The 19459-nt window shown below is 50.4% G+C and overlaps 3 protein-coding genes and 1 long non-coding RNA gene across 7 annotated transcripts; 1 reads left to right on the plus strand and 3 right to left on the minus strand.

Moving 5' to 3' along the window:
• Positions 1–352: 352 nt before the first annotated feature.
• On the minus strand, positions 353–6531 carry BCL6B (BCL6B transcription repressor). The gene is made up of 8 exons (XM_072641274.1): positions 6353–6531; positions 5747–5968; positions 4323–4685; positions 3886–3977; positions 3438–3617; positions 3175–3305; positions 2808–2945; positions 353–2388 (listed from the first exon to the last, which is right to left on the minus strand). Exons 1-8 carry the CDS (start codon positions 6529–6531, stop codon positions 2269–2271), a joined length of 1425 nt encoding a protein of 474 aa, XP_072497375.1. The 3' UTR covers positions 353–2268.
• LOC140525678 (uncharacterized) lies at positions 4431–8905 on the plus strand. The gene is made up of 4 exons (XR_011974088.1): positions 4431–4518; positions 5536–5559; positions 5682–6560; positions 8234–8905. It is a non-coding gene; the product is annotated as an uncharacterized lncRNA (long non-coding RNA).
• A 3982-nt stretch (positions 8906–12887) lies between these two features.
• BACC1 (BPTF associated chromatin complex component 1) lies at positions 12888–16203 on the minus strand. Of its 4 annotated transcripts, none has more exons than XM_072641277.1 (6): positions 15923–16195; positions 15387–15481; positions 14658–14759; positions 13734–13924; positions 13417–13521; positions 12888–13112 (listed from the first exon to the last, which is right to left on the minus strand). In XM_072641277.1, the coding sequence occupies exons 1-6, from the start codon at positions 15941–15943 to the stop codon at positions 13108–13110; spliced, it is 519 nt and encodes a 172-aa protein (XP_072497378.1). In that variant the 5' UTR covers positions 15944–16195; the 3' UTR covers positions 12888–13107. The 4 variants fall into 4 exon arrangements, with proteins under 4 accessions (XP_072497378.1, XP_072497377.1, XP_072497379.1 ...); XM_072641276.1 differs by having other exon boundaries at positions 12888–13116; XM_072641278.1 differs by lacking the exon at positions 14658–14759 and having other exon boundaries at positions 12888–13116; positions 15923–16203.
• A 138-nt stretch (positions 16204–16341) lies between these two features.
• Positions 16342–18209, minus strand: RNASEK (ribonuclease K). The gene is made up of 3 exons (XM_072641280.1): positions 17756–18209; positions 16916–16995; positions 16342–16744 (listed from the first exon to the last, which is right to left on the minus strand). The coding sequence occupies exons 1-3, from the start codon at positions 17831–17833 to the stop codon at positions 16603–16605; spliced, it is 300 nt and encodes a 99-aa protein (XP_072497381.1). The 5' UTR covers positions 17834–18209; the 3' UTR covers positions 16342–16602.
• Between the last annotated feature and the right edge of the window lie 1250 nt (positions 18210–19459).

Genomic DNA, 19459 nt, shown 5'->3' on the forward strand with positions numbered 1-19459 from the left:
AAAGTTGAGAAGGGATACCTGGGTACTGAGAGAAGAACAAGAATTTAGGGGATTTAGAAGACCCAGAAATCAGGATGTCTAATAATATTTCAGGAAAGAGGTACTACTACCCCTTATCAGAGGTAGCTTTCTGATTTCCTTCTGTATCCCTCAACTCATATAGGAAGTTACCTCATACGAGACAGGATGCAGGTGGCTCCGGAGCTTTATGATCTCACAAGCAATGAGCCGGAAGGTAGAGAGAGTGTAGCTGGAAGGGGCCGGTGTTGTTAGCCTGGAGAGTGTAAGCTAAAATTCCCCTAAGCACAGGCTCCCCATCCCAGATCTGACCAAGAAACCAACAAACACCAAATGACATCCATGTTTCTTTATTCCAAGACTCAAACAGTATGCCAGTTTAGATCTCCACTCACTGATCCATCTCCCATTCACTTTCCCCACTCCTTCATTCTCCCTCTAAATACCACTTCTGGCCTCTCATCTCTCTCCTCTTTCAGTCTTCACTTGAGCACAGGGGAAAAAGGGTCACTGAACTTAAACCTAAATCCCCATCACATTCAGTTGCCCAACCACAATGGGTGTATCTCTTCCACGCTACCACAAATAACCTATCGGGGAATGCCACGGCATAGTTTTGCTATAAGATTGTAATAGGCTTTCTCTACCTTGAAAGGAAATGATTTTATTCCCAACCTTTTTTTCAACCAGTAGACCAGAATACAGATCCCATTTGCCCCTAGCTTGTGAAACCAACAGCAGTTGTAAACATCTTTGTCTAATCCTGGGCCCAGATACACAAAAGTCTATATTTCTGTCCAACAGTCGCAGGCTGTCCTTGACAGACTGTTCTTTTGGAAGGCCTTAACCTCAACTCAGTCCCTTAAATGCTTAGGCAAAAGAAAAATCTTTAATTCCATGAAGCCCAGAGGATCTCTCTCCTTTTCCCACATCTTCTCTTTATAGCCTCAGGTTCTGATGCCTTTTGTGGTTCATGACCAAAAAAAAAAAAAAAAAGATATCCCAGAAGTGTTTCTAAGTTTAAAAGAAAAACTCAAGAATATTAACAAGAGTATTACACAGCACCCAAGACTTCTCGAGCAAAAGGAGAGTTTTCTAGTATAGTAGGAGACCAATGAGGCAATATATCCAGGATCAAGGAAAAATAAATGGTCATTCTCTTCTCTGGAAGAGAAAACACTAAAGGAAAGAGGTCATAGACCCAAACAGACTGAGGTGTTACCTCAGTCACCCCTGAGTCCTTGTCATTCCAGAAGACAATATAAAGAACTGGAAAATGTCACAGTTGGAGTTCCAGCAGCCCAGCAGATAAGCAGGCTGAACTCTAGGGTAACAAGGAATTCTAGATTCCTCTCTAGAGCCAACGTGAAGGTTCCCAGTTTTTGCACAACCAGAGCTAATTTTAAAAATGTCAGGTTAGGTCCCAGACCCAACTGTAAAGTGATAAAAGAAAACTTATAATTTTATATTCAAAATCATCATGAAGGATCCAGTCCCCCTCTTCTAGGTGACTAAGTATAGACCAATGAGATTTCTGGAGGTTACCAGCCCCCACTTAGGAGTAATACAGAGTCCAAAAACTTCTTAAAGAGCCACAGTGAAGGGCTTATTTTCTCTACATCTAAATTACCTAGAGGGTCAAATTGTTCTACAAGAACAGAGAGAAGCTTTGATCCAAGACCCATTACTTTCTAGAATGGCTTGGCTTCATTACCCCCACCGGGTTCCTGAACTGCTCTAGAATAGAGGTTTCTACCTCTTGTAAAATAGTGGGTTTTTTTTTAAAGTTTCTTTAAGTATAATGGCTATAATAAGAATTATATGAAATATTCAAGCTTTGGTACAAAGGATGTCCAGGTTGGCTCTGCCAGCAGAGCTGTGACCTCACCTTACTGCGGATCACTTCTAGCCACATAATTCCCTAATGGGGGTAGGAAGGAATGAGGAAACAGAAATACAGTTCCCTGTGAGGAAAAACCTCAACCCCACCCAGTAACTCCAATAAATTATATTTACAGAAGAACTGAAATTAGGTTCTAGGGGCTGAGATCTGCTGCTTGTCAGGCAACCTGACTAACTTTTCTTCGAGAATGAGGCAAAAAAATCATAAAGGGAAGAGATTTTGACCGGCAAAATGGAAACAGATCTAGTAGATCTGCTACCCCTGCTCTCCCCAGGGTGAAAAACTGGACTAACATCAGCTCTGGAACCAGAAAAGGGTAAGAGTAAGCTGGGCCACAACCCCGGCCCTCAACAAGGGGCTCTCAGAACATGATAATGGACTTTGGTGTTGGTGGCAGCACCATGTTTCTGTCGAAGATGAAGGCGGAGTTGACTCTTGTGGCGGAAATGCAGGTTACAGGGCTCACACTGATGGGTGAGAAGGGAGAGTTAGAATAGGAACATGTGACAGTTTCATGCAAGTAGTGTCACAGCCTGTAGTTAAACTTGCCATTTTCCCTTTTAAACTCTACAATAAATCAACTTTACTTGATATGCTGATCCCAGACCATCAGTTCTACTCCCTAACTAGTTCCTAAATGACAAGTTACTTTCTATTCACTCTCCCTACACCTCCCTCAAGTGGGAGTAGGTGTTCTAGCCCCACATCTTGATCTCCATACTCCACCTAACAACCGTTACCTATTGCTCCCACACCTCACTTCCAGAATTTTACTCCCGATTCATCCACCACCACCCCCCCCCCCACGTCAGCGAGCTGAGCTCTCGGAGAACTAGTGATCAGATTTTTCTCGGAGTTTGCCTTCACCCCAATCCCTAATACCCACATGATATGGTTTCTCCCCAGTATGGATGCGCACGTGGCTCTTCAGTGTCTGTAGGTGGCGAAAGCGAGTTCCACAGGTGGAGCAAGGATAGGGCTTCTCCCCGGTGTGAATCAGCACGTGGGCACGGAGGTGTGCCACCTGCGTGCGCAAGAGTGGATAACATTGAGGCTCCCTCATATTTCCAACTCACTTCCCACCTTCCCTCCTCTCCCAATCTCTCAGTCATTCGGACTCTCCACCAAGCTGAGTGGAATTTTTGGCCTTTGAATGCACCTACTCAGAGCAAGCCGGCTAAGCGCAGCCTGCCCATCCCAGGATTCGAACCCTGGATCATTTTAGCCAGCTTTCCTCTCCGCAACCCCGGTACCTGAACGAAGCGAGAGCCGCATGTTTCGCATTTGTAAGGCTTCTCTCCCGAATGGATGCGGCTGTGCGTTTTGAGATTGGCAGGTCGGTTAAAACGCGCCCCGCAGATAGCGCAGTGATAAGGCTTCTCGCCTGGGATTTGAAAGAAAGAGGGAAGCCCGGGCTCTAGGTTCGACTACAGCGGGATAGGCCGGGGCTCCCCCTCCCAACCTCTAGATCTCTTCCCTCCCCTCTAGATTTCTTCCCTCCTCTTGCTCGGTGTACCTGTGTGCACTGTGCGGTGACTGGCTAGGTTGCCTTTGTAGCGGAAAGCACATCGGCAGAGCTGACATTTGTAGGGTTTGTCTTCGTTTCCCGGACTGAGGGGGGCCAGCGCCCGTGACCCCACCTCTGCCGGGCAGCCAGGCCCTCCCTCACAGTCCTGGCAGCTGAAAAAATTATTCCCTGGGAAGGCAATGGTAGAAGTAACGGTTTTTAGGGTACTCTCTTTTCTCTCTCCTCTGCTTCACCAGCTGGAAGGAAGTTGGCTGGGCTTCTCCAGAGCCTCTCCCTCTCTGTCCCTGGCTCAGTCCATAGTTGATCTCACTTCCTCTCTGTGAGAGCCGGTAGAAAACGCCTAACCCTAGTCCTATGTTTGTCTCGAAGGATAGAAGCTTGCTGCTCTGAATTGCCTGTTCTGTTGGGATCTCGGAGCAAGGGGGAGGGTTCTCACCTGGTCGGGGACCGGACGCTTCAGAAGACGATCCGAGATTTCTCTGGCTGGGGTGTGTGAGCAGCAAGGGGGGATCAAGCGCCGGGGAGAGCCTAGGGGGGAGGGACGAGCAAAAACTCTCCTGGGAAAAAAAGCTTCACCTCTCATTCCCTTAGGAGAGGCTGTGCTTGATCTGGAGCTGGTCTAGACTAGAAGCATGCTTGCAGCTCCCCCTCTAGTATTTGGGAGTGTGCTTCCCTAGGTTAGTGATTGGACTTCTCCATTCTACCTTCATACTAAGGCCATACCCCAAAGTGTTCAGTAGACAACTCCTCCCCGAACCTCATAGGACCACGTCCCTCCAGATTTCCACCCCCCATCTGAGGCCACACCTCTTATAGGTCACCTGCCATACCTCCCCCAACCCTCAGAGCTTCCCAGGCCCAGCCCCCCCGAACCTGCTCCCAGTTCCTGAACAGGAACCCTCCTCCCCGCTACTGCTAGAGGCTTCCTCGCCATTGGCAGGCTTTGCTGAGGCGGCTGGTTCGGCAGCAGCGTCAGCCTTCCCAGCTGGGGTTCCTGCTTGGGCCGTCCTGGAGTTGAGAATGATGAACTTGTATTTCTTCCAGTTGCAAGCTGCGGGATCAAGGCTAGGTGGGCTGTCTGGGCTGGGAGGACCATGGAAACAACTTCGGGACTCTGTTGGGGGGTCCGGGTGCCCCTCAAAGCGGCGAGGGCTACCTTCTGGAGGGGCTGCTGTCATAAGAGGTGCCCGTGATTCTAAATCAAGTGGTTGCTGGGAGATGCCTATGGGTTCATAGCTGTGAGATGGAAGAGTTCGGATTATAGAATTTAGGAGGTGGGCTGAAAGATCCTCTGGTTAAATTTACAGATGAGATAAAATGAGGCCTAGCCAGGTTAAGTGATATTCCTTTTTTTTTTACTTTATTTTTTATTTTAAAGTTAATTTATTTGTTTTCAGTTTTCTACAATAACTTCCATGTATCTTAGATTTAAGTGATATTCCTAAATAAAGGTCTGACTGTCATTCCCCTGCTGAATGATCTCCAGTGGCTTCTGTATTACCCCTAAGATCAAATACAAACTTCTCTCTTTGGCATTTTAAGTCTTTCACAATCTGGCTCCAATCTACCTTTCCAGGCTTATTATACATATCACTTCCCCTTCCCACTCTCTACTCTCCAGCCAAACTGGCCTTGTTCACTACAACATTCCATTTCTTTGTGCTCTAAGTTATGCCTGTAGTACTGGCTGTACACTGCTCTGAGTACACTTCCTCCTTTCCTTATCTCTTAGAATCTCTAGTTTCCTTCAAGTTCAGAACTAGTACCACCTTCAACTGGATGCCTTTCCTCATACTACCTCCTCCCAACTACTCTAAATTATCTGTATGTACAAATTGTCTCCTGGTATTTAGCAAATGCATAACAAATACTTGTTGATTGATTGTCCTAAATTACTCTAAGAAGTAGGAGAGACAGACTAACCAATTTTGACCCAACTTTTAATCCACCCTTCGAAATCAGTCCACTTGAAATAATTTACTTTTTGGTTAAGTAAGAAGAAACCAATTTAGTTTCTTCCACAGCAAACAAGAACCACTAGACCACTGCCATCGGGCCAATGGGGATTTTTTTTTTTTTTTTACAGAAAAGAAAACTGAGGCCCAGAGAGGTAAGCTGACTAGTTTCCAAGGTGTTGGAACCTCCAACTTTTTCACAACCTACACTTCTTAAATATTGCTCAACCTGAGGTTATTCCCTCCTCCATAACACCACTGATGACCTCCATTGCAGGAATCCAATCTTATTCAACTGCCAACTCTCCTTCCAAGCCTCCTTCCCCCAAAATTCCTCCTCACCTTGCCTGGATGAATCGGTGACAGGCCTCTACTACGTGATCCATTTGCAGATAGGTGGCTGCCGCCAGGACTGCTGGGGCCGTGGCCGGTGAAAGGAGTAGGCGTGAAGTGTACATAAAATCCAAAAGAGGGGCAAAGCCACCAGCTTCTGGGCCCCCAGGTAAGGATAGTAGGTCCACTCCCAGCCCTGCCCGGCCACGGAAAATCGAATAGAAGAAGCCACTGCAGGCCAGAGAAAGGGGAGGTGAGTCATTGCTCCCTTGTGCCAAAACAACTTCACAATTGAGATTGCAGGTATTTGACTCAAAGGCCAGTTCGGTTCCCAGACTCAGTCAAAACAAAAAAACAACCCCCTGCTACGTATACCCTGAGATCCACACATTGGACCCATGGGCTCTGCTTTTAGGTAACATTTTACTCCTCCCAAGCAAACCTAACTTTTCCACTGACCCCATCCCTAATCCAGGGAAGCTTTCTCCAGATCCTCACATCTATATAGTTTGCCCTTCCCCCACTTCCAATCATTTAGGACTTCTCCCTGTCAGGTCCCACCATTGATCAGAGACCACATTCCTTCCCACCTCTCCACAAAACCACCCCTCAAACCTGCAGGCGATCAAGACAGCCTTGTGAGCCCTGAGGGCCCGACCTCCCACTAGCAACGTGACATCGGTGAGGATCCCACGCAGGCGTAACTCGTTCAGGTTCCAGAGCACATCAGATGCATGGCGTGTGAATTCCCTGACATAGCCCTGATTCCCCACTGAGATCGCAGCTGAGCTCATGGCGAAGGTGGCCTGCAAGTGAATGACAAGTGAGAGTCAAAGACCTGGGATGTTTGTCCATTCCTCAGGATTTTGAATAGCCAAACTCTTAGTCTGGACACTTCTTGTCCCTATTAGGGCGGTCTCCCTCCTTTACCCAACCTCTTCTCAAGACAGAGAATTCCTGAACGCCAGCCTCAGCGCCCCCATTCTTTTCAGACTTTTTATAGTTTAAGTGCTGGAAGTACTTCCCCCTACCCGCCTCCCCCATCTACCAAAGTTCTGCTCTTCCCAAGTCTTGGTGCGTCCTCCCAAATTTCCTATCCCATGCAGGGGAAGATAATTCAAAAATCCCGCTTTTGGAAGACTCTAGACTCAGCCAATTTTTTGTGATACTCTACACTCACAGGAGATAGTAAAGGGGTGTCGGTTAATCACATTTCAAAAGCCCAGACCTGGAATTCGCTCTAAACCAGACATCTTGTTCCTCTCCCTACTGTGTGTCCCCGGATCCTGCTCTTTGCCCAAATTCATCCAGAGACCCAGGCCTCTCAAATCCCCAGCCTATCTTCAACACCATCCCCCCCATCCCGAGCCTGAGTTCTGCTAGTATCCCTCCCCCCTACACATTACGCCTAATTCCCCGGGATCCCTGTTTTTCTAGCCCAACTTGCCCCCACTCGGGGTCCCTGGAGTTCGGATTCCCCTCTGGCTCTCACCCCCGTCCGGCAGGGGCTTCGGTTTCTTCTCTTGCTGGGATGGGGCGGGGTATCTCTCCCAGTCCTGGCTCCTTTATCCCGGCGGGATGTTGGGGGCGGGAGAACTGGGAGGGGGGGGAAGTATTTGGGTTGGTATCCTTCCTGCCTCCCTAGATGGTGGAGACTGGGGGTGGAACCTTGGAAACGGGGGTAGTGGCATATGAAAAGTATGATCCTGCTGGGCCCAAGAGAAGTGGCGTTAGAGGTTAATATGGGCCGGGAATTAGAATTAGAGAGGTCTGAGGTATCCAAGACAGAAAAGAACGGTTAGGGTTTCGAGGAGAATTGGGGTGGAGTGGCCTTTGGGGACCTATTAAGAGTTTAAGTAGGAAAACCACGGGAGGCAAGTGGGAGATAGGCGGCTAAAAGTGTCCTCCAGGCAGGAAGAAGAAAATTCAGACTAGAGTCAAACATCCCATCCCGCTAGGTGGAAAAAGGGTTGTTGAGAACAGGAGAAGGTTATGTCCCTGATGATGCAGTCTAAGAGTGCCTAGCAGGAAGGTTGGCCTCAACCCTAAACCTTTCGTGGCTGCCACGTAGCTACAGAAAATGTTCGTGGCCAGGCCTCCCTGGGGAACCCGGGAGAGAGAGTCGGGGAGGGGAGCCCTGATAGGGAGAGGGAGTGAAGGGAGGGGCGGATGTGATTTCTAGTCTATTTCCTGCCATTGTACTGGGACAGGACGGACCGTCCAGCTGCTTCCCCTAGAGGGGGTGGGAAAACCCCCCATGCGGGGGCGGAAGTCTGGAGAGAAACGGAGGGAACCCTGGTATCTTCCCTGACTCGAAGCTCACTTTTCCCATCCTGCCAGGCTCCATTCTCTTCAAGGATCATTATAATAGTTTATATATCAATAATTGCAAGGCTTTTTATAGATCTTATTTGATACTAACAACTCTGTGAGTTAAGCTATTAGCTATTATTAGCGAATCTTATGTAAACAGCTATTATTCTCAATTTTATGCAGGTGAGACAACAGGCTCAGAGAGGTTAACAGATTTGCCCGTGGTCGCACAGCTACTGTTAGAAGCAGGACTTGAAAGGAGGTCCCTCCTGACTTCGAATCTAGTACTGGACGGATGCCCATCTAAACTCGGACTCTCCGACGTCCCTACCCCTCGCTCCTTCCCCGGATCTCGGGATCCTAGTTTGCCCAGATAAAGGTAGAAATTTGTCTTTGGTCCAGGGAGGAGTCTCTGCCCCGTAGTGTATGATTTCATCCACAAGATGGCAGCATTGCGCCGTCCCAGCCACGTCCAGGAGGCGCCTGGACCTTAAAGGGAGTCTCAGAGCTCCTGGCAAGGATTAAACCTGGGAAGGACCCTGGACCAGTCTTTTCCTCACTCTCCAGCTGTACCCCATCCTCTACCACCTCACCAGCAGAGATGGAGATTGGAGCTTAAAGAAGATGGAGGGTGGGGTGGGGGTGGGAGTGTGTCTCTATTGATTATCCCCAATTTACCCTGTCCATATATTGTTTGTACATAGTTACATTACATATAGTCTCCCCCACAAGGCCTCAGGCTTCTTGAGAGCTAGGACTGATTGTTTTCTACCTTCCTTGTATCACTAGGACTTGAGCCGCACCCAGAACTTAGTAGGGGCTTAATAAATTTGAGAGTTTGGGTTTCTTCCCTGACTTGGCAAGCTTGGCTGGAAGAGGTAGACCCAACAGGCTGGGCAAGATGGTCAGAAGGGGTTTCCAGGTTTCTGGGTCTGTGTAGAATTCTCAAATATCTACTATTCAATTGCTTAACGATCATAAGGACGCATCACTAATTTATAATTTATAGCCTGATTTGAAAGTGGAGGCTGAAAAGTTGGAGGGACACAGTAAAGGATCCCAGAGGGTGTGTGTGTGTAAGGGGGGGGGGGGTCAGGGAGAGAGAAAAGAACATAGGAAGGAGGTGTGTGGATAAAGGAGTGGGTGGGGAGTAGGCGCTTTTCAGGTTTCCTCTCTACTCTTGGTGGGGCAAAGTGGCTGTCCTCTAGTTTTGTGGAGAAACCAAACAGGACTTTGGCATCATTTGGAGTTTAACTATGACTGATTGGGAGCAGAAACAGGTTTTGAGGAGCCCCTTGGGTTTGAGAGAGATTTGGAACTTGCCAGGGAGGGGCACAAGCCCAGACTGAAGGCTTACTCTCTCTGATTTTGGAAGAAGAGGCTTGTTTGGAGGCTATTATGAAGTATTTTAGGATGCTGGTGGGTTCCAGGAATAGGGTGCTTAAGGCCTGAGAATTAGGAATCTGCTGAGAATTCAAGATGAGGGAGGTAATTTGGGTGTGAAGCAGTTAACTGGGTTCATATTTACACAGTTTGAGAGAGAGTTTGGGGAAGTATCAGAATCCAGTAATCAGTTTTTAGGGTTTATAAGGGGAGAGGTTCCAGGGACTGAGAGTATGGGTTTGAGAGCCCTTGGTCATATTTTGGGGTGCTGATTTAGGGGCATTTTTCAGTTAGTTATGGGATACATGTGTCTGAGGGACTAAAATTATTGCTAGATCCTACTAACAAAGAGCCACTGTAGCTGTGGGGTTCAGAAGCCAAAGCTGGTTTCTAGGGCAGTATAGTATGGGTGGGGATTTGAAATTCGATGCCTGAACAAGAACTACCAACACCCCCACTCCCACCCCGCCCCCCATACCAGGTTGGTAATCCGCTGGGATTACCAGAAGCACACAGGAAATTGGAGGGAGTTAGACTGAAGGCTAGGTTCCCAAATGAACAAGATCTGATGGGGGGGCGGGTATTAAGGGACCCAAACATTCTTTCTGTCTCTCCTTCCTCCGTATCCCACTCCCCAAAAAAACCTTGTACCCAAAACAAAACAAAACAAAAAGCCCCAAAACAACAACAACAAAAAAAACCTGGCTGTACAACAGCAATGGCAGATTCCAGTCCTCCAAGCTTCTTTAAACCACCACAGGGACCCAGCCGGGGGGGAGGGGAGGGGAACCGGGCTTCTCAGCTTCCCAGGGGGTAGGGGGAATGGACTGGGTCCCTTGTTCTCCAGGTCCTTGGGAAGGACCCTTGTCCAGGGACCCAGGTGTCAGGCATCTCAGCCTTGGAGGGGGAGGGGGGCGGGCTGGGGCACCCGGGAGGAGGAGGGAGAGAGTGACTTCCAAAATTGGCATCAGGACAGAGCAGGGCGGGCGGGAGGCAAGCAAAAGGAAGAATTTTCCTGGAGAAACGGGGGCACCTGAGTGTCCCAGATTTGGGGAGCTGGTCAAGGGCGGTCCCCCCTCGACCCTCAATTTTTTTTGGATTTTTTGGGGAGCCCTGTACCCCTCTAGGGTGGGTGAGGAATGTAGTGTTGGTGTAAACTGACTTGGGCATTTCTGTTGCCTCTCCCACCCAAGTTGGAGACGGATGGATTGGGAGGGGGGGAGGGTGTCCCCAATTCTAACTTGGAGTGGGGAAACCCCACTCCTAAACCCTCTTAGGGGGGGTTCCTCCCATCTTAAGGCACTCCCCATTCCTTAAGTCAGCCAGGAGAAAGAGAAGGCCGAAGATACGACTTGGGGTGTCTCCTCTCTCCTGGGCCCCTAACTTGGGGAATATGCTTCCAAATCGGCTCCCTTCAGAAATGAGGGGGGTACCAGGAACCAGGGGGGAATAGCTGAGGTAAGTGGAGAGGGGGCAGGGAGGTATCCCCTGTTTGGGGGCAAAATGGGGGAAGTTGGGGGGAATGGGTGGAGTTGGGGTATGGACTTTGAAGACAGGGTGACAGGTTAAGGTTACTTCTTGAACCCCCCAAATATATAGCACACATCACCTCAAAGCTGAAAGTGGAGACCAAAGGATTCTTACACCTCCTCGCCTCTTCCATTGGCCTCCATCTCTCATTTTTAAGTAATTCTCCTGATGATTAAAACGAGGATTTTTTTTAGGGGTTCTTAGGTTTAAGGGGTAACATAGGTGAAGACAAGAGCTCTGGAATGTTGAGGGTGAAGAGGTTTAGGGGGGAGGGGTCTGGATTCCTCCAAAACCTGAAAAACTGTTTACACCACCTTTGTTCTTTTTGGTTTCTGGGATTTTAATTTTTTTTAGGAAATTGAGAAGGGGGTTAGTTTTTAGGGTTTTTTTTATTTATATATTTGCAAGGTACTTTTTATTTTTCTGAAGAATGATTTTTGCTCCTGGCTTTGGGTTTGTGTTTGTAACAGATCCACATATAGATTAAAAAAAAGATTGCCTCCCCATTACCTCTAGTGTCCTAGACAAGATGGGAGGACGTGGGAGGACAGCGGACGTGTCAGAAGGAAGGGCCTGGAGGTTGGGGAGGAGCATGGGTGAGGAAAAGGGGGAATGTTTGTATGTTCAACGTGGCTTCCCCTTGGGGATTTAAGCCTGGTTGATGGGACCAATATGAGGGTGAGTATGTAGAAAAGGACATATGGGTCCCTAACAGGACCCACAGTGGAGCTGAGGAGCAGGGATAGAGGTACGTGGGAATGCCAAAAGCAGCTAGCTTCTCTAGGCTTTTGCCTACTCTCACCCCCACCCCTCCAAACTCCTGCCTTTCCCTCCTCTCCCTCAACATTTTTGTGCCAGGCCAGGGTCCCAAGTGGTTTTCTGACCTCCAACCCCCAACTGAGACCCAGCCCCATACATATCTAGAACTAGCTTTCACCACCAGTCAGCCTTTCTTTGGCTGTCTTTGTCTTTATTGACCTTTGGAAGACGTGTGTAGATATGTGTGTTTGTGTATGTGTATGTGTGTGTGTTTGTCCATGCATTTAGGGCAGGGGTTGAGCAAGGTGGGGTTGTCAGTCACCTCTCCCCCATTCCAGTTGGTCACTGCCTCATATATACCGCCTGATCCTAAGAAAGTCTTGGGCTGGGTTCTCTAGGAAGGGAAGATGGCCCCATCTGTGCTTTGTCAGATTCTCTGAGAATTTTATCTACCTATGGATAACCTTTGCCTCCCTCCCTCCCATTGCCACTGCATCTCCTAAGCTCTCTCCAACATTTCTCACTGACTAGTCTTATGTTCTTAGTTTTTCCCTGCATCTACATGTTTCTCTACTACCCTTTTGTTTCTCCACAGCGCCCTACCCCAAATCCCATCCTGCCTCCGCCCCAGCAGCACACTGTGGTTTGTTCAGTGTTGTGGCCAAGTCCAAACCACACTGTGGTGTTAGAGTGAGGGTAGGCGAGGCATCGAAACCACCACAGCCTGGACCCTGGAGCAGGATACCTTGGACATGCTGGAGACCCTGGGGGATGTATGACAAACAGAATGAAGAGACCCCATAAAAACACAGGGGTTCTTTACCAGGGAAGATCCCAGGGGCCACCTTTAGGGAGACTTTGAACACAGAGTACCCCGACATGAATTGTGGGAGAAATTCTAAGCATTCAGGGTAAAGTCCTACCTCAACTAACGAAGTCTTCTGTCTGCAGCTCTGTTCTCCACCCCCATTCCTCCTACCACCACCTTGGGCCCCCCTGGCTTTAGCAGCACAGAAATATTGGCACCTGAGGGAAAACCATGCCAGTATTGAGTGCTGCTCCAGACAGGGTGGCTAGTACAGCTGTGGGAAGAAGACCCTTTCGTCTCTGAATGCTGGAGGAATAACCCTTTGTTCTCTGATGAAATACAAAAAAAGTCACCAAATTAAGAGTGAAATTTTTATTTGATTCTGTAAAAAAATGTCCATTGTGGGCAGAGGGCATGTGTTCACATAGGGTCTGTAGGGCAGATCTTTTCCTTCAGCTTTCCTTTTTTCAGATATCCACTCAGGTCCACAATAAAAGGGTCACAGGGGTCAGACAGGAAGGTCATCGGGAGAGCAAAGGAGGATCAGCAGAGGTCGTGAGAAGTCCAGAGTCTAGTTTCAGGCTGTCTGGAACAGGAAATGAAATGAGGAGAGATATAGAGCCCTAAACCCACCCTCCAAGGAAATGCCTACCTGTCACAAAACGTACAGAACATCTTTCATTTTAGAGAAGAGACAGGAAGTGACTTGACCAACATCACACACCTAGTCAGTGGCAAAGACCCTACTCAAGCAGTCAAGTGATTCCAATCCACTCCTTTTTTATTATATTTCCCCACCCCACAAAGTTCCCTCTCCCCAGGGTATAAGAACTTTCTCCCCCAAATCCCAACCCTACACTAGTGTGGGAAGGGGAAGGACTCCTACCCTGGTCGAAGTTGAGTTTCTTGGCTGGGGGAGCCTCCCCTAGCCCCTCAATGTCCACTAGGTCACTGTTGGCATCTGAGTCATTCAGGGCGCTCAGCATCACATCTGAGAGGGAGGCATCAACTAGGTCCCCCCCAGTTTCCCCAGAACTTCCCAACCCCAGCTCCCCATCCTCCCAGCTCCTCCTCTCACTCTTCCCCCACAATTTGAGGGAGGAGACTGCTCCCTTTTGGTCTCATTTCCAAATTCACTCATTCGGCTCAGAGGTCATTTTTCTCCTTAGCATTCCCCTACAAAAATCACTCCATAGCCCTCACCAGTTTTCTGCTTCTTCGGGGGAGGGCCCCCAGTTTCAGGGACACTAGTCCCAGTGGGTGGGGGTACAGGTACGGCAGGAACCAGGACACTAGATGTTCCCTTCTTGGGCCCCTTCTTGGGTGATTCAGTTGGAAGAGGGAGGCCAGAGTCTTCATATACCTTTCGTTTCACTGTAGATTTTATTTGAGCACTGAGAAGAGACAGAGCATAGAGGACAAGGGTGAAAGGTGTCAAAGGGATATTGTGAATGAGGGCACACAGGGAATGAGATATTAGGAAAGTCGGGGGAATCTAGCCTGTGGCCTGAGAAACTCTAGTTTTTAGAAGGTGGGATTACTTTTCACTTTTCCAAGTGCTTGGACCACTTAGGGAAAAGAGCTAGAAGTAAAATGTCTGAACAAAGTAGGGGAGGGGGCTTCATGCTTCTCTATTTGGAATGTCAGGAAACTCCAGAGAGGGAATCATTTGACTGGAATAGATTGCAGGGAGGGCAGGCAGGAGGGTATGGACACTGGTTTGTAAAGATCTACCATAAAAACCCATCTACTAAGTGGGAACCCCATCCTAGGTAAACATAAGGAAACAACCCCAAACACCCAACACAAAGAATCCCAGAAGTCTTCCTATAAGCAACTGGCTAGGGAGGGTTCCTACAATAAGCATACTCTTCTTGGTAAGCACCCTAGGAAATCCTAAGCAAACTACTTTCAGAAGTAACCTAGGAGAGCCTACCAAAATATTTCAACAATCCCTGCTTCAACTGTAGTAATTCTCATATTGTTTATATCCAGTTCCCAGGGGGCATCCTACCAAAATGACCAGAGACAGCAGGAAAGACAGTACAAGGGGAGGAAGAAAGGGTGGGAGGAGAATAAGCTGTCCACCCCCACCCCCCCATTCCCTGTCTAACCACCCTCCCTCACACAGTCCGGTCCTTGATGACACAGCTGATGCGATTAAGATCGTCCCCAAATCGTTTCACCGCAGCCCTCAGCATCTCTATCTCGGTGTCTGTCCACTTGGCACTGTCAGGAGGGGAGAGGGGGATGGGGAAGTGGAGTAGGGGAAGGAGGGGTGAAGTCACCCTACACACCACTGGATTCTCAGTTCCAAAACCACGGAGCACCCTCAGTCCTTCCACAAACCCTAAGTGTGTCTGGGCATCTTACAGAAACAATTTTAAGTACCTTGTGTAAACCCCCAGATCTGCCTCCCTCAACCTGGGGTGCGAAAAACCTACGTACATATGATTCGACCCATAACATACAAAGATCTGCCTAGAATACTTAAATAACACTTTGACTTTGTACAGTACAGTGAGGCTTACAAAACAGTTGGACAAATCAATAGCTTCTTCTAACAGCCCAAAGACTTGTGCCTTTCCTAATGAGGGAACAGGCACAGGAACTTTAAATGAAGTGCTCAAGGTTACTTAGTCAGTGGTGTACAGGCACCGGACGCTTGTAAGCCAAGAGCTAACCCCATAGTCAAGGGGAAGGGCACTAATTTGAGAACCAGGGGTCCGGGAATAGTGATTGTATTCAGTGTCTGTCCCTTCCCTCGCCTCGGGAACGCGTGCCAGGTCCTCCCTCCTCCCGGGGCTGGGGGCAGTGTGATCCAGCTCCGCTCCTCTCCTCCCAGCTCAAACATACCCGGCAGGGGAGGAGTCCGACACTGGATGCAGCTGCATCGTCAGTTCACCCAGCTTTGTGAAGGCAGCACCAGCAGCGGAGAAGATCTCCCCAACCTGGAGGATGGCAGGTGATGGATCCCACCACTGGAGGATTACGGGGTACGATGCCCAGGACACGGGCTCATCCCCTGAGGGGCACTCTACTGGAGCATGCTTCTACCTTGGGAGGAGTGTACTACTAGAAAATTCACCACCCTTCCCACTCCAGGGGAAACGTATACAAGGGTCTCCATTCTCCCCGCTGGGTGAAAAGTGGAATAACCAGGGACACCCAACCTCGTTTCCCACTCCAGAGAAAGCACCATCCAGGGGGCCCCCAATTGCCCCTTCTGGGCTGGGAGAATGGGTGGGAGAGCTGGGCTGGGGGTTAGGAGTCCTTTCTCCAAGTCCGGGGGGAGGCGCTATCCTGGGGGGGTCCTCCTGGCCTCCCTCCCCCGGGACACCCCGGCGGCCCCCGGCCACCCCGGCGGCCCCGGGCCGGGGAGGAGCGCGCACCTTGGTGGAAGCTGACGTCATGGCCCTGGACGCCAGCTCCCGGGGACGCAGCTGCAGCAGCTGCCGCGCGAGCACAGCACCGGGCAGCCCAGCCAACAAACGGCCGCGGAAGGCCCGCCCCTCTGCTGGGCGAGCTGCTTCTGCCCGGCCTCCCCCGCACCACAGTCGGAGGGAGCGCTCCGGCCACGGGGCATGCAGGGAAGGCGGCGGGCGCAGGAGCTCGGCCCCACTACCGGGGTTGGGAGGCGGAGCTCACTCAGCTTCCGGCGAGGCGCCGGGACACTTCCGCTCCTGGCTAGCCACCCTCCGGGTGGGCGTTCTTTCCACGCCCGAGGGGGCTGGGGGGCCCTCCCTCCCGCCTCCCCGGCAGGCGCTTAGAGAGGGGAAGGGGGCACGAACACACGCTCACACCGAGGCCGCACAGTACACCTTCGCTTTATTGTTACCAGCAGACACAGCCGGGGGGCTGGGGAGGGGAAGGTAGAGCCCCCCCCCACGTAACAGGGGCAAAACAACCCAGCAAGTCTTCCCCACCCCCGACCCACCCTCAGCACCTAACGGGGAAGTAAGGGAGGGCCCCCAAGAAGGAAGGGGAAGGTTGAGAGAAGGGAATTTAAATAAGAGACATGGGGTACGGTGTCAGGGGGACTCCCAGATCCTTGGGAGTGGAATGGAGCATCCTAACGGACCATGTATTCTTTGCGCTTGTTGAGCCGGACTTGGCAGAAGGAGAAGCCTCCCAGGAGGAGATAGAGGCCGGCAGCAATGAAGCAGTTGTAGCTCACTCGTTCATAAAGTTCATAAATTTGCTGAGGACCACTCCTGGAGGATGAAAGCAAGAGTGAAGACAGCGGCTGGGCCTCCCAAGTCCTCACTGTCCCCAGGGTACTTGAAGTCCAGCCCTCTCCGTCCTCTGCCAACTCTCCAGGCCCCCAGGGGCCTAAGTCTCCAGCCTCCGGCCCTGAGAAATCCCTCCCATTCCCTACAACTCACTCGGTAAAATCCCCCTCAGTAAAAGGTACATCCTCAATTAGCACAGCAGAATGGACATTGAAGAAAATTCCAAGAAGGACCTGGGGAAAAGAATAGGAGGATGAGGGGGTAGGTGAAACCAGAAATCTAGCTTCCCAGTCACTCCACATGAGTCCACCTTGACCTGCCCTTCTACCCTCTCGTTGCCATAACATAAGGCTTTTAGATCTGGCTATACCTAGGGAGGTGCTCAGATTAAACCAGAATCAGCCGTCTAATTCGGAATGTCACTCGGGTGAAACTGAGACCACCTTCCCTCCCCCCACGCCCCCAATTCAAACAGGACAGGCCCCCCTCCTCTAGTGATCCAGTAACAGATCTCACCCCATCGCCCTTCTCTCTCACCAAGGGGGCGTCACTATCACGGGGTGGACTTCCTCCTTTGACTTCCTACTCCATTCCGGAGGCTAGGGACGAATTGGGGGAACCTGTACCCCAGACTTCTCCTTTATCAGATTCTGAATCAGCTCTAGTGCCTCAAGGTGCCCAGACCTTTCTCTCCCCCTCCCCTCGATTCCTCCTATCACACTGAGCTCCTGGAGAGCAGGGTCTGGCGTTCGCGTTTCTAGGTATCCCCAGCGCTTGGCAGCGGCAGGCACCTAGCAGGTACTTAGTACGGTTGTCAGACTTCACCCCTTCCTTCCCTGGTTCCCCAAATTCTCCTGCCCCTCCCCACATCCCCTTCTCCCCGAGTCAGCTCCCACGATTCCTCGAAAACGCTCTCGGGTGCCCCTCCAAAGGGGTTTCCATCATTCCCTCTCCCGAAGTCACACAATTTCCGCCCGCCCTCCGCGTCCTCACCAACATGATCACCCCCCAGGCGCTGAGGACGATGCCGCAGGCGGCCAGTTTGGGCCCACAACACAAGAGGGAAGCCATGGTGACCCCGGCCGGGACGGGCACGGCAGGAGCCGGAGCGCAGCGCGGTACCAGGGAACCGTATCCCGGATCGAGGCACCTTAGCGAAGCTGGAACGGACGTGCGAGCTCCCCCGGAGGGAGGGCGGAGCGCGAGCCAGGAGGACCGGAGCAAGGGGGCAAGGGCGCGACCACAGAGTGGGGGGCGGGAAGCCGACGGGGAGCGCGGGGGCCGGTGATTTCCAGAGACGAGAAAGGCTGGGAGAGACGCCGTAAAGGAAGGATACAGGGAATAAGATCTGCAGCACTTCCAGATCCCACAAAGTCCCAACTTACCGGGTGCGGGGGGAAATACGAATCTGTCCTCCCCTTTCTCCTCATGCACATGGTACGGACTGAAGGCGGAGGCAACCAGGCGGGGGAGCCTTTTCACGTGACTGACCAACTTCAGAGTCACGTGATCCCGAAGCTTCGCCTGCCGGCCTCTCCAGCCTGGCGGACAGTGAGTGGAGCTGTGGATTCCCAGTTGGAGGCGCGTGCTTTGGATGCTAACCTGGTTTCCCTTATCTCTTAACGAGAGAATGCCGGGGAGGGGAAGGTCGTGGAGGGGGCGTAGTCTGGTAGTGCATATCGCGAGGGGAGGGGAGTGAGACCCATTTCCACCTTTGGCTTTGGAAGGGATGCGGTGCGAGGCCTGCTTGTCCCAGGGGAGGACAGCCTAGGCGTTGGCCAGGTGGGCCTTCTGAAATGTCAGGAGCGGGCCGTGGTGTCGGGAGAACCAGGGATGCAGACATTTCGAGGGAAGAGCCTTGGTTCCTTCTTTGTCGTTAACAGTCATGGACCAGGAAGAGCCTCTTCCAGCGCCTGGAGTCAGTGTGCTGCTGTGGTCCAAGCAAGAGGCTAGGAGTTCTCACAAAAGCAGTTGAAATCAAAGAGAGAAAGCCATGTGCTCCATGCTCTAAAGCTACTAGAGCCATATAATCCAACTTCCCCCCCCCTTTTTTTTGGAAGTTGTGATTTGTCCATTGTAACAGAGTTGATGTCAGGTTCAAAATTTGCGCTCAGATCTCTAAATTGAATGCTCTTTCCACCGCCCTGCACTTTCCTTTATACAAAACCATCACATACCTGGGATACTGTGTTCAATTCTGGCTTATGAACTCAGAGAAAAGTAGAGCAGACTTGAAGTTAATACAGAGAAAATCAAATGTAGCTGTGGTGGAAAGAGGGCTGGACAGGTTCCATTGGGTTCTGTTTGAGCCATTGATCCTTTACTGTGTGATTTTAGGTCATTTGATTCACTTTTATGAGTCTCAGTTTCCTCATCTGTCAATACTGTTTATACTTCCTACCATGCAGGGTCATTATGAAGAAAATACTTTATAAGCCTTGGAGCAGTAGTGAAGTAGCTTCTGTGTGAGCAGACTAAAAGGTTTAGTGTTTGTTGTTGGAGAGTCAGCATGGGGTGGTGGAAAAAGCAAGGTTGATCTGGAAGCCAAGTCTTGACTTCAAGTCATCTCTGATGGTAGCTGAGTGATAGAGGATATGACAAAGGATTAGCCTGAGTCTGTGTACCCATGTCTAAAATAGGGATAATAATACCTGTTTTATTTATCTCAGGCTTTTGAAGATCACAAGGTAATGGACA

Source organism: Notamacropus eugenii, chromosome 2 (assembly GCF_028372415.1).
Source record: "Notamacropus eugenii isolate mMacEug1 chromosome 2, mMacEug1.pri_v2, whole genome shotgun sequence".
Taxonomy (NCBI): Eukaryota; Metazoa; Chordata; class Mammalia; order Diprotodontia; family Macropodidae; genus Notamacropus; species Notamacropus eugenii.

Bases quoted from the DNA above. Each gene is read 5' to 3' on its own strand.
- BCL6B (XM_072641274.1), bottom strand. From the start codon at position 6,531: ATGAGCTCAGCTGCGATCTCAGTGGGGAATCAGGGCTATGTCAGGGAA. The intron at 5,969-6,352 runs GTTTGAGGGGTG...TCTGGCCTGCAG, and splicing joins GCTGTCTTGATCGCCTGCAG to TGGCTTCTTCTATTCGATTT. The intron at 3,306-3,437 runs GTACACCGAGCA...TTCAAATCCCAG, and splicing joins TCACCGCACAGTGCACACAG to GCGAGAAGCCTTATCACTGC.
- RNASEK (XM_072641280.1), bottom strand. From the start codon at position 17,833: ATGGCTTCCCTCTTGTGTTGTGGGCCCAAACTGGCCGCCTGCGGCATC. The intron at 16,996-17,755 runs GTGAGGACGCGG...TCTTTTCCCCAG, and splicing joins CCTGGGGGGTGATCATGTTG to GTCCTTCTTGGAATTTTCTT. The intron at 16,745-16,915 runs GTGAGTTGTAGG...TTCATCCTCCAG, and splicing joins ACTGAGGGGGATTTTACCGA to GAGTGGTCCTCAGCAAATTT.
- BACC1 (XM_072641276.1), bottom strand. From the start codon at position 15,943: ATGACGTCAGCTTCCACCAAG. The intron at 14,760-15,386 runs GTATGTTTGAGC...CCCTCCTGACAG, and splicing joins TCGGACTCCTCCCCTGCCGG to TGCCAAGTGGACAGACACCG. The intron at 13,117-13,416 runs GTAGGAGTCCTT...TTCCTGTTCCAG, and splicing joins GAAACTCAACTTCGACCAGG to ACAGCCTGAAACTAGACTCT.